Source organism: Adelges cooleyi, unplaced genomic scaffold (assembly GCF_023614345.1).
Source record: "Adelges cooleyi isolate 19-005CV unplaced genomic scaffold, UGA_ACOO_1.1 ACOO_flye_CR_arks_rails_tigmint_CR_PRNA_23, whole genome shotgun sequence".
Taxonomy (NCBI): domain Eukaryota; kingdom Metazoa; phylum Arthropoda; class Insecta; order Hemiptera; family Adelgidae; genus Adelges; species Adelges cooleyi.
The window spans coordinates 3,352,520-3,370,215 of NW_026095893.1; the positions used below are offsets into that span (position 1 = coordinate 3,352,520).

Below are 17,696 nucleotides of genomic sequence, written 5' to 3' on the forward strand. Positions count from 1 at the left end.
TTAATTTTTGGTTAAGTTTCGTTCCTTAAGTTTGTAAAATATAATAATTAGCAACATTTCAAAACTTTTAAGCGTTTCTTCTCAAAAAATCCAAATTCTGAAAATAAATTCAAACTAATATAACGGCCAATTGTGTTCCCAAAACGTTCAAAATTTGGAATAACCAGTAATTCAAAATTTTATTTTTGAGACGAGGTCCCTTTTTGCCTCACATACATATGTAAATATATATATACTATATGTACATATATACATTTTTGCCGACTTCGTTTTTGAAATTTTCTAATGTTAAAGTAGTCGTGCGGAAATACTAATTTGGAGAATGTAGCAAAGAATACTACAATCAGAATGGACGGTGGACACTGATAACAAATTACACGGGCAGCAATCAGCAATGTCGCCCGCGAAATCAGTCGGCCATATTTTCGGAGGACAAATAAGTTAATTTTTATATAATATAATATATAAACAATTATAGTATTTGTCCTCTGAAAACATGGCGGGTTGATTCCGTGATATCACAGAACTGTCCGGGCCTGCTCATTTCCTTACAAATATAATGCAGGCGTCGCCACAGGCCACGGCATCCATAAACCATAACATTATTCCTTATACGACTATTAAAAAAGACGGAAGCATGCATGCAGTTCGCCGACATGACTGCGCTGTCGGCGGGACTCGATGACGTTATAGGTCATGTGCCCATGCGCATTCGACTTCTCAGTTTGATAATATATCTATATTTACCATAGACCTATAGGTCTATGCTATTTACCTACTAAGGTGGATTTATAGAAATCCACCATGATACCTATACATTTATATAACTTATAAGTGTATATAATATTATATATCCAAATACAACGATAGTCGTGCTCGCATCCCACCCGGATGCTTCGTCTAATAATAAAGGACTATGGTATAAAGTATGAACTATAAACATTAAACACAGCTTAGGAAAGAAAGGACGGAGTATAACAGCCGTTTGTAGATGCGGGAGTGATACAAACGCGAGGGGTAAGGTACAGCGAGCTGCCCACTTTTGATTGGCTACTTACGCTTGCGCATGCGCTACGGTCATCGTCAGCATTGGCAGGTCCAAAGTGCGCAGCTGCTAACCCCCAAACTGACTTCCCCCCCGCAATATAACGCACCGTCCCTTCATTCTTGTGTCTATGTGTATAAATTGTCTATATCGATTATTATTACGCCTTTTTATGGATAATACAAATATTGTTGTGTTTGAACAAACGTCACTCGTCAGTTGTCATTACTCGTTTGTATTCAGTAGACAGTATTAGTTAAATGGTTTTTATACTGTCCGTATGACACTTAACAAAAAACTTTCATTTTTAATTCATATTCGTTAAGTGTACCAGATTTCGATTTAGAAATTAATACAATCGTACAATCTGTTCAAACAGTGTCCACAACGCAATCCGTACCTAATATTTGTGATACTCTCTTCTAAAGCTTGAGTAAGTGAATTATTTTGTTAAAATACACCTATAAGTATATTGAAATCTTTTTCAGTAAGCGACACCATTGAATAACCTATTTAATAACTGTTTTTCCAGCATTACTTAAAATTGTTTTCAAAATGGCATTGAATAAAAGAACAGTGCTGTTGTCGGCCGCAATTCTAACTTTTGGCCTAGGAACATTATACTTAGGGTAAGCATAAAATGATTTGTTATTCCCCTTTACACAGTAGATTATTGAATTCAACTGTATTAATAGATTAACAATGACGAAGCCAGCTACAGATCCCAACAGCTGGGATATTTTAATATTTACGCAAACTTGGCCGTCCACTCTTTGCTATACATGGAAGAAAATAAATAAAACACATGAGTGTCGCTTTCCTCCAGATAAAAAACGTTGGACTATACACGGAATTTGGTTTGTAACTTTTATCTGTTGTAATTTATTTTTACTCATTTTGGGTATTTCCAATGCTTAGGCCAACAAAATTGGGAACAATAGGACCTAGTTTTTGCAACAAGACCCTGGCGTTTGACCCAAATGCCATTTACGGTATTCAGAATGAACTAAATGAATATTGGACAGATATTGAGTTACCTCAAAAAAATACTACAAATGCTAATACCGCAGTTTCCAATAAAAAAAGTATTTGGTTCCATGAATGGGAAAAACATGGTACGTGTGCCACAAGTTTACCGGCATTGGATTCAGAGTTTAAATATTTCTATCAGGGTATTGAATGGGCTAAAGAAAAGTATTCCATGAAGGATATTCTTGAAAAAGCAAACATTAAAGTCAATAGTACTTTAAATGTTAACGAATATTGGAAAGCAATTAGATCTGTACTAAAAGTCAATGTATACGTCAATTGTGTTTTCAAAAATGTAAGTTGAAAAAATTTTTTAACCAAAACAATTTACCAAAACTAAACAAATAGTATATATAAGTAACAGTGTGTATATATATATATTATATAAAACTCCAGAAATATTGTCAGCTTATCTAAAATCTGTTGAAACAATATTGGTTATTTATTATACATTAACTATTTCTTAAAAATTAAAGTTAGAAAGTTAATTAAATTGAGCGATAATATATTTAAGTTAAAATCCAAAATGTAGAAATTGTGTGTAATAATTTTGAAAGTAGTTTGAATTTCCCAATCTGTGTAAGTTATTATTCTAAATAATTTTTGTATAGAAATTGAATGGTAAATAAAATAATCCTTAATTTAATCATTATTTAACAGTTTTGAGTTATTAAAATTAATGTTTTACCTAACTACACATAGTCAATAAAGAAATTATCTTTTATCCATAAAGTTAAATTAAAATAATTTAACAAATTAAAAATTATCTGTTATTCAAAAATTAACCTTGCTCTGTTCCCAATTATGATGTCATTTGTCTATACAATTTTAGGATACAAAAGAGCAATTGTTAGAAGAAATAAGAATATGTTTCAACAAAAATTTAGAACTTACCGATTGTGATGGTATTAAAAGAACTCGAAGCGGTGTTAAAACATCTTCTCCATTGACAAATTGCGACTCAAAAAAACCAATTTTGTATCTTGATCACGTGGCAACCAATAATGTGTCTGTTAGTTCTAACACAACTGCTTCTAATTTGACTAATAATGCGTAAGTATATCATTGTATTAAGTTGATTTCCGTACAAATCCATCAAAAAGTTGTTTGTAAGTCATATTTGTTTTTTTGATAAGTAATGGTTTTGGTCAGAAAGCTTTCTAATAAATTTGATATGTATTGTACAATATATATGTAAATTGACATATTATATTTTTTCTTATAATTACAATAGAGATGTATAATTTCAAAAGTGAAGAATTAATTATAAAATAAGATCTACAAAAACCGAATTACACAAAGTTCAAATTGGCTAAAATACCAGAATGATAAAGGCGGCAATACATGCATTTTTTTTTTTTAAACAAACAAAAATTAAAGAAATATCAGTTCTTAGCTGAAATTTAATTTTTTGCAACACAGTTTGCACAATTGTTTTATTACTGAATAATGTGTTGATAAAAAATATAAATTACATTTTAGAAAAGTTGCATCTCTATGGATACACATTGTAATGTAGTAAAAATAGTTGGTTAATTTAAAAGCTTTAATTTTTTTTTTTATAGAAAAGAATGGGATTATTTGGTATTTTCACAAGCTTGGCCTTATACTTTTTGCCATAAATTGAAAATGAACTCTGGGAGTCAATCATGCAATTTGCTTGAAAATGGTAACCAATGGACAATTCGTGGAATATGGTAAAAATTTGCTAATAAATATTTTAGAATTTATATTGTGTTATATAGTTATATATTTATTATTAATAATATGGAAAATGTGTGAAAATTAGTGAAGGGTTTGTTTCTAAAATTTTTGTTTTAAAAGTTACTTCTCTAATCCATTTTTTCTTCTTCTCCTCTCTTCCTCTCTTTTTTAAAATAATAATTGATAGTTTACCTTTTCACTTTGGTAATTTTAATGAACCCAAACTATTAGTCGCACCACACAACAAGATTTCACTCTTTTTTTTCTTAATAACATAAACTAAAAAAATACATTATAATTGTCTTTTATGGATAAAAAAATTAGTTTGATAATTTACAGATGTATTGAAGTCTTTGTTTATTTGTTTGTTCCTCTGACGCGACTTCATAAACTATACAATTTGTGACAGTGAAATGGTGACTATCGCACTGAAGATAGACTCTGTAATGGGTCTGAAATGTCAGAAAATAAACAAAGACTAATCTGAAAATTATCAAAATAAAATATAGATTTTTTAAGATTTATTCAATTTTGTACATCGTATCAAGTATTTTTTTTTTAAGAACTTGGAAATTAATAATAAAAAACTGTATTTTGAAAGTATTCATTTTTTTAAATTTATTATTTAGGCCAACAAAAGATGGAACATCCGGCCCGTTATACTGTAATAATCAAACAATGTTCCACTTGGAGACATTAGATAGCATCAAGTCAAATCTGAAAAACCAGTGGACTGAAAAAGATGAATATTGGGGCGACGAATGGAAAAAGCACGGTACTTGTGCCATGGAAATTCAAGCTTTAGATTCGGAATTCAAATATTTCAAACAAGGTCTAGACTGGAACAAGCAATACCCATTGAACGATATACTGTCGCAAGGAAGTATCAAACCAAATGGCACTTATCCTATGATGCAGATTTTGCTAACATTAAAAACTGGATTGGGCAAAAAACCCTTAATGTATTGTTTCACAGATAAGGTATGTATAATTTATTTAACAATTATATTTGTATAGTTAAAATCAATTTTTTTTGTTTGTTTTAGAAAACTAATGTCACTTATATTGATGAGCTACGCTTGTGTTTTGACAAATCATTGACGTTAGTTGATTGCGACCAGTTAAAGAGTAATTCTGATAAATCGCACACTAATTGTCTAAACGAACAACGGATCTATTTCCCAGGAGCTCAAGTATAATTTAAAGTGACGATGAGACAGAAGGAATTTATACTCATGCTTTAGTTTTAAAACTTATTTTTCTCTTTACTTTATATAATACCTAGTTTCTGTAACAGAAATTAAATTTTAGCTAATAATCTAAAATTCTTAAAAATCTCCACATTCATAAAATTAATTTTAATCAACATTTTATATAATTTGAGTAGTATTTTTATTTATCTTTGATGCAAATTAAAGTGTATCTAATTTAAAATATTATGAAAGTGATTTTTGTTTTATACTAATTTTATTCTGTTCACCCTAATTAATATATATATATATATCATATTTTATATAATTCCTGTAAATAGAAAACTCTTGTGCTCCTAATTAATTTTTTCTTTACCACAAATTTCAGAACTGCACACTTAGATCTGCTGTACATTTTTTTTGGACCTATTTTAGTTATAGAAAGAATAGCATAAGGTTTTGAGTGACATCCTAAGAATGTTTGATCCTGTATCAGAAGACTATAATTGTATTTTATTCATTATTTTTAAGTAAACTATAAAATAAATATTTGAAATTGTTCCTAATACCAAAAAAAAAATTGTGTTTGTAATATATATATATATAACTATTGTGGTTAAATATGTAACATAGGTCCCATTTAACAAATGCCAATTTAATTACAAATTTTGGCAACAAAGTTCTTTGTAATTCTCATTTACGATTGTTTATTAATAAATAAATTAAGTTCTATAAGACTAGATCTCGTAGAAATATTAAAATATTCATTGTTATTACAAAAAAAAAAATATATGTATATATATAAGTATTCAAATTATGCATGTACTTATGAACTACAAATTTGTTACAATTTTATTTTATTTATAGCAGTTTTCGTTTTTTTTAAACTAATATTACTTCAGTTATTTCATAATTTGTATGGCTTGGAGAAATCCATATGAGTATTTGAGTGCTTGATTACTATTATGACATTATTAATTTTAGTGCAGAGAGATGTTGTTAAATTTTGATAAGTAAGTATTGATTTTACAATGATGTGTGTTTTTGAATGAATTTGGTAGTAATGTATGAGTAAAACATTTGCATAGATAAAAATATTTTTAAAAGTTTACTTGGCGTAAATTTTAATTTATGGTGGACAATGCTCTTTTTTGTACTGTGCTCGAATAGCCTAAATTTTGGCTTTACTTCTGTTTCTATTTAAATTAATGATAGATTTGGAAAAATGTCTTTAGCCTACTGCTCAAATTCCCAAAAACTCGCATTGACAGACCACCGACTGTGACTGTGTAAAAAGAAATTGGTTTTTATACATATTTTAGTTATGGATTAAATTAATTATTGTAAAAATAAATAATTAGTAAATCGTATAGATAAAATATTAAATAATTAATAATTTTGAAATAAAAATTCAATTATAGAAATATGTAATATGTTTATAACAATTACAAGCTAAGTTGATAACACAGAATCGCATATTTATATATATATATATATATATATTTTAGATTATTTTATACCATAGACCTATAAAGATTCTTTATAGGTCTATGTTTTATACACAAATACATAAATCCCACAAAAATGGCTGAGCTGACTTCCATTCTTATCACTAGTTAATAATCAGTTTATTATATATATCTCTGACCTGTGTCCCTGTGTTAATTTATATCAGCAATCAGTGTCAATTTTACTTTTGAGCTAACTGCTGACCTATTACAAAAATGTAATAGAACGGTTATGCAGTATGCTTGCAGTTACAAGGCAGTATTGCAAATTCGCTCATTCTGTTTCCATGTGATATAATGCGCTCGATGTAATTTTAAGTAAGCAAGTACAGTTTTTAGGTAATATTACTATATTTTAAATTTGAATTCAAAACGTACCATTTTTCTGTATTAATCATACATTATTATTAGCATAAAATTTCCAAAATGACTATGAACAAAAAGACAACACTGCTGTCAGCAGCGATTGTGACATTTGCCCTGGGGACTTTATTTTTAGGGTAGGAATACATTATTTTTTTAATCATTTTTCTCTCATTACTGTAGGTAGGTTTATAATTTTGATTTTAAATGTACCTATAGATTGACTATAAAGCGGCCTGCTTCAGATCCTTACCACTGGGATATATTAATATTCACACAGACTTGGCCGATGACATTATGCTATACGTGGAAAGAACATAACCCATCACACGAATGCCACTTTCCTCCAGATAAAACTCGTTGGACTATTCATGGAATTTGGTTTGTATTTCTTCTGTTAAAAATAATTTATTTTTACTCAATTCCGGATTTTCAATAATTCTATTGCTATCCAACTTAACTATAATTTAAAATGTTTAATACATATTTAAAATTATTTTATATAATATGTTTTCCAACAGTTTATATTATAATGAAATAACATAGGTTAAGTTGTTGTAGCCTAGACCTTGATCCATGGTGTACTCTTATACTACATTCTATTTTTGAAACTTATGTAATTTAAATTTCATAATAGGGTTGGGTCAATGTAACTTTTATCTGATAAACTTATTGAAAATGCCAATACCCAACCCAAGATCAGATTTATTCAATTTAAGGAAAAAAACTGTTAAAGAATAAATCAATATAAAAAAAAAAATCCAATACGAAAAACTGAAAAACATTGTATTTGATATTTGAACTTTTATAATTTGTAAAATTTTCCATTATAAAAAAAAAAATAATGATTAAACAAATCTATATAGAGACCTGTTACTGCTATGAAAAGTAACTATCTTAATTTGCCTTTACGAAAACTAGTAAATTTAATCATTTATATTAAATACTATTATGATTTTCATTTGTGCCTTTTAAAACAAAAACTATTATATTTCACTCGTCATAAAAATTATGTTAGGCTCCACATGTACCTAAAATTATAGCAAAAAAAAACAATATACACTACTTTTCGTGGGGAAAAAAAATTGCAAATATAACAAATTTGTTTTTTTAGCGGCCAACAATATTATCTTCTGTTTTATCAGTGATGTAATTTATGAATTTATCAAGCAGGGACTAGTTAATATTAATATTGCACAAACTCATAGCAAAATTTGATCCAATACACTAATTGATGTTTGACTATCTCATAAGATCCAGTGCGACATTGTATTTAAAATTACAGTACATTTTGAGTAACATGATGGTTCATATTTTAATATGAAATATTAAGTCATCTATAAAACAAATTATTGTTATTTATTAAATTACATAATCCTATAATTTTATTTGGTAAAAAGGTTAATTTAGCACGACCTTATTTTCATTTCATAGATCCTTGTTAAACTCAAGTAGACTTTTTGACCTTGACCCATATTCTTGAATATTTCTTAGTATATTTTTCTGATTCTAAACAAAGTTATTTATTATGATTCTTGATTGTTTAGGCCAACGAAATTGGGAACATTAGGTCCACATTTTTGCAACAAGACTGAAGAATTTGACCCAAAAATCATTCATAGTATTCAGAATGAACTTGATGAATATTGGACCGATATTGAGTTACCTCAAAACAATACCGCTAATTTTACGGTTTCCAATAAAAAAAGTATTTGGTTCCATGAATGGGAAAAGCATGGTACATGTGCTATGAGTTTGCCAGCATTGGATTCAGAGTTTAAGTACTTTTCTCAGGGCATTGAATGGGCTAAAGGCAATTATTCTATGAAGGATATTCTTGAGAAAGCTGACATTAAAATTAACAGTACACTAACTGTTGATGATTATTGGAAAAAAATTAAATCTGTACTAAAAGTCAATGTGTTTATCAGCTGTTTTTATAGAAGTGTAAGTATAAAATATAATCAGACAGTTAAACAGTGGTTACTGTACTAATGACATATGTAATTGTAAACAAAGGTTGAAACAGAATAAGATTCTTCCAAAGCAGAACTATTATATTATTATTGTGTTCAGACAAATTTTTCAGGAATGGAACTTTAAAGATACTACATTCTGATAAATTGTTGAGATATGCAATTTTATGATTTCTTTCCTTCGGGAATGATAAAAAAATAAGTTTTGTTTCGGAAGAATTTGACAAAATGCATTAATGTATTAGTTTTGCTTCGAAACAACTCATTTTTATGTTCTTTAACAATTGATTTGTTCATGTTGAATCCCACTTAGTAATTAATTATATTTAAAGTTGTTTATTATCTAAAAAATATTTAGTTTTCATATTTGATTTTGTGTAATTTTCAGGACACAAAAGAGCAATTGTTAGATGAAATCAGAATATGTTTTAACAAAAATTTAGAACTTATCGATTGTGATGGTATTGAAAAAACACGAAGAAGTGTTTTGTCAACTTTGCCGTTAACAGATTGTGATTCGAAAAAACCCATTTTGTATCTTGATCACATGACACCTCATGACGTTTCTGCTATTTCTAATGAAAATGCTTCTTATTTGACTAATAATGAGTAAGTATGGATATTTTTTTTAAGTATATAAATTATAAAACCAGTTTATATATTTTATTTTTCATTTATTAATGCCACCACTATCATTAACCATGTCACCATCATCACCTAATATCATATCATTTCATTTAAATCTTAATGTTTTATCGCCATTAAGAGCCATTAAAATAAATTAAATACTAGAAGTTCCAAAAGTATATATTTTCAGGCACTCAAAGGTATTGCCTACTGTGAGGTCAAAACGAAGCCCGGTTAACCAAAACAACGAGTGGATAACTAAGACTTCTCGTCACTCTAACCGATCCAATGACAATCAGTCAAATCCTAATATTACAGTTAACGGTGATTTGAGTCAATCAAAATCTCCTCAGTCACGTCCCAACAACAAACCCAACTATGACTTTAACAGGTCCAACTCGTATCAGCCTCATACCAATACTCAGTATAATCGTAATCTAAATAGATCAAACTCGTATCCATACATTTTACGGTACTAATTTTTTTTTACAAGTACTATTTAAAATGTTGTTAATAATCAAACATCAGTGTTGTATTTGTTTAAATAATGTTTTTATAATGTCATAATTGATTTGTTTTTCTATAAAAAATAAAATGTTATGGTTTATAGAAAAGAATGGGATTATTTAATATTTTCTCAAGCATGGCCCTATACGTTTTGCCATACATGGACTATTGATTCAAGTAGTCATACATGCAATTTGCCAGCAAATCGTAATCAATGGACAATTCATGGAATCTGGTAAAAATAGTGTATAGTAAATATTTAGGCCTTATATTAAGAGGACGCTATCCACCCAATTTTCTAGCATTAAAATGTACCTTTGCAGAATGTATTTTACTCGCTCTGTGATGATTTTAAAGCAAAAAATACCCATAACGAAAACAAAAAATGACAACAATTTGGACCTAATGTCTTATCCTTTTTTTGATAAACCTAATATTTAACATTTAAAATCACATGTCTTTACTTTTTTTAAATTACTTTACTTTTTTACACTATTATTTTCAAAATCCTACAAGTTATTGTCTCCAAAATATGTTATCTTTCGATTTTATTTTAGGTGTTTTTGCTCTAAAATCACTATGGACTGAGTAAAATGCATTCTTCATAGCTATGTTTATAAGAACATTATTTTTTTAGTAGTCCTAATTACTTAACTATTAATTAAACATCACAGTTTGACCATTACATTATAATGTTGTGGTAAATTAAGAAATGTGTGGTAATGATATATGGTACTTAACGATAAGTACAATTTAATTAACATTTGATAGGCCAACTAAAGTGGGAACGTTTGGTCCATCTTATTGCAACAACCAAACTGCGTTCCATATTGAAAAATTGGGTAGCATCAAATCTGATTTGAAAAATCGCTGGACCGAAGTCAAAGACTCTAAGTCATGGGTGAATAAAAAAGAAGGAGAATTATGGCGCCACGAATGGAAAAAACACGGTACTTGTGCTATGTCGATTCCGGTCTTAGATTCTGAATTCAAATATTTCAAACAAGGACTAGATTGGAACAAGCAATACCCATTGAACGATATACTGTCGCAAGGAAGTATCAAACCAAATGGCACTTATCCTATGATACAATTTTGGCAAACATTAAAAAATGGTTTGGGCAAAAGGCCTTTTATTGATTGTTTCACAGATAAGGTCTGTATTGTTTAAAAAAACAATTGTTGTTTTATTTTATAGTTTATTGTTTTAGCTTTGATGGACAACTGAGAAGTAATTAATTCATTTTTCCCCCTTATTTTAGACTACAAAGATTACTTATATTGATGAGGTGCGCTTGTGTTTTGACAAATCGTTGTCATTAATTGATTGCGATCGGTTTAAGAAACAAAATGACAAACCCAACACAAATTGTCCTAAAGATCAACAAATTTATTACCCAGGAATTCAAGCTTAATAATTTAAGACTATAATTAAATACAAATATGTCTTAATAAATAAATAAATATGTCTTAATTGTTTGGTAATTTTTAGTTGAATAGCTATATTTCTAACTAAATGTACTTTACTATTAGTATTGACATAGTAATTCATTTTTTATAACCAATTAATTTTTAAAAGTATTTTCACTGTAAAATACAAATTTCAAACTTTATGACTAAAATAAAAATGTGTTGGAAAAATAAAGTTCTACACCTTGCTTTTGTAAGATTTTGAAATCAAAATATCTTGAATTTTTTTCTTATTGCTTTCCAGACAATGTTGGCTTAAGTCAACTAGAATAAGAAAAACTATGTAACTATGATATAAAAGTTATAGAAGAATGATTACTGCTGGAGCTTCCAGCACAACTGAATTGGTGCATCTTTTTCCTAGAAAATAAATTGACATGGTCGAAATTTATTAAAACCACTTTTTTCTTAAATGTTATTTGTATAAAACACTATAAAAACCGCCCACTTTCAATCCCTGTAACCTTAGTATTAGACATTAGTATTTAATGTACCATAACTTTTAGACGTAAGCTAGTTATTAACTTGTTTAAATACATTTTTAATTTCATATTGGAAAACGAATGTTAAAAAGATGCAGAACAAATTGGAAGTGTGAGAGCCACCTGAAATTAATAAAAAATACTGAATAGTGAATAATAAATACTGTGGTGTTATAAAAGCTACTCTATTGTACTCTACAAAAAGCTTGTGGTTTTTTTTATACTAAACATTTTTGTAAGCAGAGGTTTTAATACGAAAAATATTAGAAGGTGCTTAATTAAAAATTGGGTGTGCTAGTACCCCCCAGACCACCACCCCCCCTTAATTGCGTCTGTGGTGATAGAAACAATATTTCATAAGCGCAATATCAGTAAAGTTTTATTTTTTTGACAAAAGAGCACACTGTTTCCATTACCAGACACCAGTTTAAAACTATCATTATTTATTAGCACGTTCGATAATTTGGTCTCTTGGGCCCTGGTAGTTGGCTCCTTTTCACAATCTTAGAAGATCTGGAGTCAATGAAGTATACATATTCACTGTAAAATTTCAGCTCTTAGGTGGCTATGAATACTATATGCCAATAATAATTTGTGAAGCTGCAGAAAAGTTGGTGTGTGATCATTTGATCATGCTGCTTGAAGTATTATCCCAAAGATCATCTATAATAATAGTTATAATAGGTAAAATTATAGTTTAATAAATACTTACAGGTTCTTATAGTTTAATATTTAAATGCATCTTTTTAAAATTTTTAATTTTCCTTACTTCAAGTTTTTCTTGGTTTATTCTCCCTGTCAGTAGGTACTTAAAATTCCAGAAAGAACTTAAATAATCAGAAAGATCAAGAGTAGATTGGATAGTTATTACTTATTCTCAAACCACAGTCCACACACACTACACAGTGTTGTCAGTTAAAAACTCAGACATTTTTTATTTGTAAAGCCACCAACCACTTCTCTCTTAAGATTTTGTCTTGGGTATAGAAAATTAGAAAATACAGATACTATTTAATGCTTATTTACAACCAACAAAAATTGTTTTTGTACATAATAAACAATAACATTGACTACTGAAAGGCGAGAAGTAGTATAATTTCAATATGACATAGTTATTAATTTGTATAAAAACAGTCCCATTTTTTAAAATTTAGCGGTAGTGGTGTTATTATTTAAGTTCCTAACCTATAAAACGATAGCTATAGTAGCGCTCAGCGTTAAAGTGGTGAATGCCATAAAGGTTTTTGCCATGACGTGATGGCGAGGGGGAGTGGAGTTAACCGACCTTATCTTTTAAGGCTGTACTGACTACAGAGTATTTCTTTCATTAGATTGATAACAATGTTTACGCGTTAAAATTTGTTTATTCTCTGTAATTTTTACTTCTGTAATTATTCAAATATCAATATATAAAATCCATAATGCCGACAAAAACTACGTCCGTAAAGAAGAGGGTATGTACAGCTTTGTTAATTTTTAATAATATGCGTTTTTGAAATTAATAATGTGTCGATGCCAGTGGATAAAAATTACAAATTTGTATTTAAGACAGTTTTTTTGTAATATAGGTTTACATAAATATATACTATACTCCACACTCCAGCAACTTATATTGTTGTAGGTTTTAAATTTTCAAAATGGCATTAATTTGTTTAATTCCTTTGTTAAAAATGTATAAATATGGAATATATATATATGGATATTATTCAATTTTAGATAGATATTTATTTATTAGATATTAATAGACCAAGAATGTACAATAGTACTTGCTTAGATGCTTATTATATACAAATGTGGTTAGTTAATTAAACTTAATTATACTTGGAAAAGATTAAAAGATATTACTCATGTACTTAATATAATGTATCAAGTACATAATATATATATATATATATATATATTTTGTGATGTTCTAAACTTTATTAAATCTATCAAAATTGTTTTAACAATAGTCACTTCATTTGAATAGCACAATTAGAAGAGACATGTATAATCATATTGATACTATCAACAATTAATTCAATAGATTAAATTTAGTAAAGCTAATGATTCTATTGATAAAAAAAATTCTGAAAATTATTTTAGGTCTACCTTGCTAAGTTTCTTGACTAAAATATAAGTTTTTTAATATATCTAAAGGATTAAATATTTGTATGAATAGTTGAGTCATAAATAAATGGTTATTAAAAAAAAAAGGTATTAATCTAGTTTACCAGGCACCCTTTTTTTAAAATTTTTTTTTTTAAGTCTTACTCTTGATATATGGGTGGATTTATATAGGTGGATGTCTACCTATGCTGCCGACGGGTCAACTTTCCCCAGCACATCGTGGTCCTTCCCCCCCCCTTCGTAATACCATTTTCTGTTAACGATCGTATAAAATCGAAAAATAAAGTGTAGATGTACAGCGCGATGGGTACCTTCATATGTCAATATCGGCAATGTTCAAAATGTCTATAACTATCAAACTAAGTTTGTCCCGCAAAAATGTTTGCAAATTCGTAATCAGCATTAAAAGTACTATCGATTTAAAAATTTTTTTTTTAAAAGGGTGCTGGTAAAGTAGATTTGTTCCAAAAAAAACATTTGCATTACACAATATTTTTTAATTATAGTTTGTATCAGACGGTTTGTTGCGAGCAGAGCTAAACGAATTTCTCACTCGTGAATTGGCTGAAGATGGATATTCAGGTGTTGATGTGCGTGCTGCACCGTCACGTACAGAAATTGTTATTTCAGCTACCCGCACTCAAAATGTATTGGGAGATAAGGGACGCCGTATCCGTGAACTAACGTCACTCATTCAAAAACGTTTTGACTTCAAAGAAAAGGCAGTAGAGTTATTTGCCGAAAAGGTTGCTCAACGTGGATTGTGTGCTGTTGCTCAAGCTGAATCTTTACGTTACAAGCTCATTGGTGGTTTAGCAGTAAGGAGAGCATGTTATGGAGTATTAAGGTTTATTATGGAAAGTGGAGCCAAAGGATGTGAAGTGGTCGTATCGGGGAAATTAAGAGGACAGCGAGCTAAATCAATGAAATTTGTTGATGGTCTTATGATACACAGCGGTGATCCTGTTAACGATTATGTAAACATGGCAACAAGGCATGTTTTACTGAGACAAGGTATGTAAGATGTACTTATTTATTCAAAACCAGAAACGTTCACAGTTTTGCGTATTCCAATTTTTAGGAGTGTTGGGAATCAAGGTTAAAATCATGTTGCCATGGGATCAGTCGGGTAAACTTGGACCAAAGAAACCATTGCCTGATAATGTTACTGTTTCAAATCCCAAAGAAGACGACTTACCAACTGTACCAACAAGTGATTTTAAATCCAAACCGGAAGTTCCAGTTGTACCGGCTGCACCAGTACCTGTTGTATAGATTTTGTAATCTAAAAAATTAAACAATTTTCGAAAAACATTTATTATGTGTTATTTATTGAAAAGTTATACCTATGTAAATTATGATACTGAAAAGATCATTTAAGATGTATCTATGTTTTTTCTTTTTTTTGCAAAGACTATTATTATTGAACAACTAACTGTATTTATTTCTTTATTCGTACAGTCAATCAATAAGAAATATTTTGTCCTCCCTCCCCTTTAATTTTAATTGTATTATTAAAAAAATGTTCAACTAAATGTGTTAAAAAACATAGTAGGTAATTGAAACTTAAAATATAATATTATAAATTACGAACTATATGTTTCTTGGTCTATCAAACTTGGTAGCTAGTTTTAAATTCTTTTCCTATATTATTTATAAAGAAAACGGCTCACAACTGGGTTGACGAGAAATATCTGAATAATTTTGTAGAGTACCGGTGTTTGTGATATTATGATGTCCATTTATTTTCCATCATTAAAGTCAAATTTAACAGACGCTTAATTCGTTATATTCATTCTTTTTAATTTCCTCAGTTTGAAGATATACGTCTTTATCCGATTGGGGAAGAAGAAGGGTAATGTGTTTATTTATAGTCTTTATTCTTTAGGGCTTTAGTACCGATCACTTCTAAATCCTAGTTACGCCGATACCAGCGATTGATTCAGACCTAGTCGCGCCAATATGACTAGAGGTACTTGCTTTGGAACAGAAGGGCCCACTTAACTGCAGTGGTCCATTGTGCTATTGTACACTGCACTTATGACATAATAGCACGGATGATTTTTGACTGACTAAAGAGATAACCAAAATCGTAAACTGATAATCTCGTACAAACGGGTACAGAAAAATTAAACAACTAGGTCTAGAATAATGTCTACAATTATGTTTTTATAGAAGTACAAATTGAAACAAACATAAAAATAAGATAGGTACAAAATAAAAGAAAATTTTTAAATATTTTAAAGTATGAATTTATTGAGGAAGAAAAAGCCAAATATCAACGAGGAGTTCGTGAACTTATTCATAAAATAGTCTGTTAAAAACAAAGTGTTTTAATTTTTTTTTTGGATCGGTGATTTTATAATTTATTATATTAGTACATTACCTACGTGACGTAGGCTACGTCCATGGATCATTAATATTTAAAATTATTTTTATACTTAAATAATTAAAATTTGAACTAATTTTATTTAAATTATTAAATTACAATTTTAAAAGTTAACTTTTTGTCAGTAAGTTTAGAGATTAGTGTTGAAGAGACCATACTGTCTTTTGTAGGAGTTTACGGTCCATCATCGTCCAGTTTGGCAATGCCCTTATACAATTAGTGGAATCAACGGCCCAAAAATTAGGTCGATACCTCGGAGCTCGGAATCCTCGGGTCCTCCCTCATTAGTTCTGTACCTACATAAAAAAATATTATAGTAAAATGATAACCCACTACAAATGGACTTTAATTCAAAGGTGACTTTTTCGGGGAAAACCTGGGGCTCCACTGAATTGTTGGGCAGGCCGGTCGCGACTCACGGGTCATAATGTATTTCACAAGCGTCCATGGTCCGTCGGTGGCGGCGCAGCACGAGTCGCCGACAGTCAACGTTTGGCACCGCTCGGTGTAGCACGTTTGAACGGTTGTCGTGTTTCGTTTTGGGATTTTGGCGTGCACTCGCGCACACGCACATTACTCGACTTTCGAAAAAAAAACCCTATATTTTACCACCGTCGTCACCGGATAATATTATCTATTCGTTAAGGGACGAGCGCCGCTAATGACTTGCTAACGACAAGAGCCGTTTTGGTCGGATAACGCCGTTGTACACGGTACACACCAAAATCAGCTATGAGGGCCGGAAATATGCGAAGGAACGCCAAGCTGCTATTGATTTTGTTCGCTTCGTGGATGTTTGTGGTGGTGTACTTTGTTCAGTCCGGCGCCAGAGACCCCAAGGTACGTGGAGTTCTATAACATTGTACGTTATCCGTAATAATCCTTACACACAATGGGTCCTGCTTTCCGTTCCTGTTAACCACTTGGCACACTCCCAAGAAAATTTAAAACAGCAGTTCGAGTGTCAAAGTTACCTCATAAACCGTGTCGTCAGACTGGTGCTTGAAAAGTCAAAAATAAAAAAAACTAATTTTTGGTCTGCCATAGTAAAATGATGCGACCATTGTCGACACGATAAAATTATATTACAACGCCCAAAGTCAACACGTTAGAAATAAGTACTTGTAATCAAGGGCGCCCGCAGATGAAAATTCAGGGGGGAGCGCCTATGATTATGTAATAGATTTTAAAAAATTGGGATATTGGATATACATTTTTTTTTAACTTTCAGAGAAGCTAGGGGGAGTTGTCCCCCCTGCCCCTCTCTGTGGGCACCCTTGCTAAAAGTGATAACTCC

General features: G+C 29.9%; 4 protein-coding genes across 6 annotated transcripts in view; all 4 read left to right on the forward strand.

Moving 5' to 3' along the window:
* The first annotated feature begins 1,169 nt into the window (after positions 1 to 1,169).
* Positions 1,170 to 5,212, forward strand: LOC126836224 (uncharacterized). The gene is made up of 8 exons (XM_050569444.1): positions 1,170 to 1,478; positions 1,578 to 1,674; positions 1,741 to 1,902; positions 1,964 to 2,369; positions 2,907 to 3,127; positions 3,640 to 3,771; positions 4,408 to 4,759; positions 4,825 to 5,212. The coding sequence occupies exons 2-8, from the start codon at positions 1,601 to 1,603 to the stop codon at positions 4,975 to 4,977; spliced, it is 1,500 nt and encodes a 499-aa protein (XP_050425401.1). The 5' UTR covers positions 1,170 to 1,478; positions 1,578 to 1,600; the 3' UTR covers positions 4,978 to 5,212.
* A 1,386-nt stretch (positions 5,213 to 6,598) lies between these two features.
* LOC126836223 (uncharacterized) lies at positions 6,599 to 11,434 on the forward strand. 3 transcript variants are annotated; one of them, XM_050569440.1, is made up of 9 exons: positions 6,603 to 6,815; positions 6,888 to 6,976; positions 7,059 to 7,220; positions 8,387 to 8,786; positions 9,204 to 9,424; positions 9,633 to 9,914; positions 10,053 to 10,184; positions 10,721 to 11,105; positions 11,212 to 11,434. In XM_050569440.1, the coding sequence occupies exons 2-9, from the start codon at positions 6,903 to 6,905 to the stop codon at positions 11,362 to 11,364; spliced, it is 1,809 nt and encodes a 602-aa protein (XP_050425397.1). In that variant the 5' UTR covers positions 6,603 to 6,815; positions 6,888 to 6,902; the 3' UTR covers positions 11,365 to 11,434. The 3 variants fall into 3 exon arrangements, with proteins under 3 accessions (XP_050425399.1, XP_050425397.1, XP_050425398.1); XM_050569441.1 differs by having other exon boundaries at positions 6,603 to 6,794; XM_050569442.1 differs by lacking the exon at positions 9,633 to 9,914 and having other exon boundaries at positions 6,599 to 6,815.
* A 1,777-nt stretch (positions 11,435 to 13,211) lies between these two features.
* On the forward strand, positions 13,212 to 15,324 carry LOC126836225 (40S ribosomal protein S3-like). The gene is made up of 3 exons (XM_050569445.1): positions 13,212 to 13,355; positions 14,517 to 15,024; positions 15,092 to 15,324. The coding sequence occupies exons 1-3, from the start codon at positions 13,323 to 13,325 to the stop codon at positions 15,283 to 15,285; spliced, it is 735 nt and encodes a 244-aa protein (XP_050425402.1). The 5' UTR covers positions 13,212 to 13,322; the 3' UTR covers positions 15,286 to 15,324.
* Positions 15,325 to 16,867: 1,543 nt separating this feature from the next.
* Positions 16,868 to 17,696, forward strand: part of LOC126835718 (polypeptide N-acetylgalactosaminyltransferase 2-like) — a 38,640-nt gene continuing 37,811 nt past the window's right edge. The window contains exon 1 of the mRNA XM_050568481.1: positions 16,868 to 17,239. Within this exon, the coding sequence (XP_050424438.1) occupies positions 17,132 to 17,239 (108 nt within the window). The 5' untranslated portion in view covers positions 16,868 to 17,131. The remainder of the gene's footprint in view (positions 17,240 to 17,696) is intronic.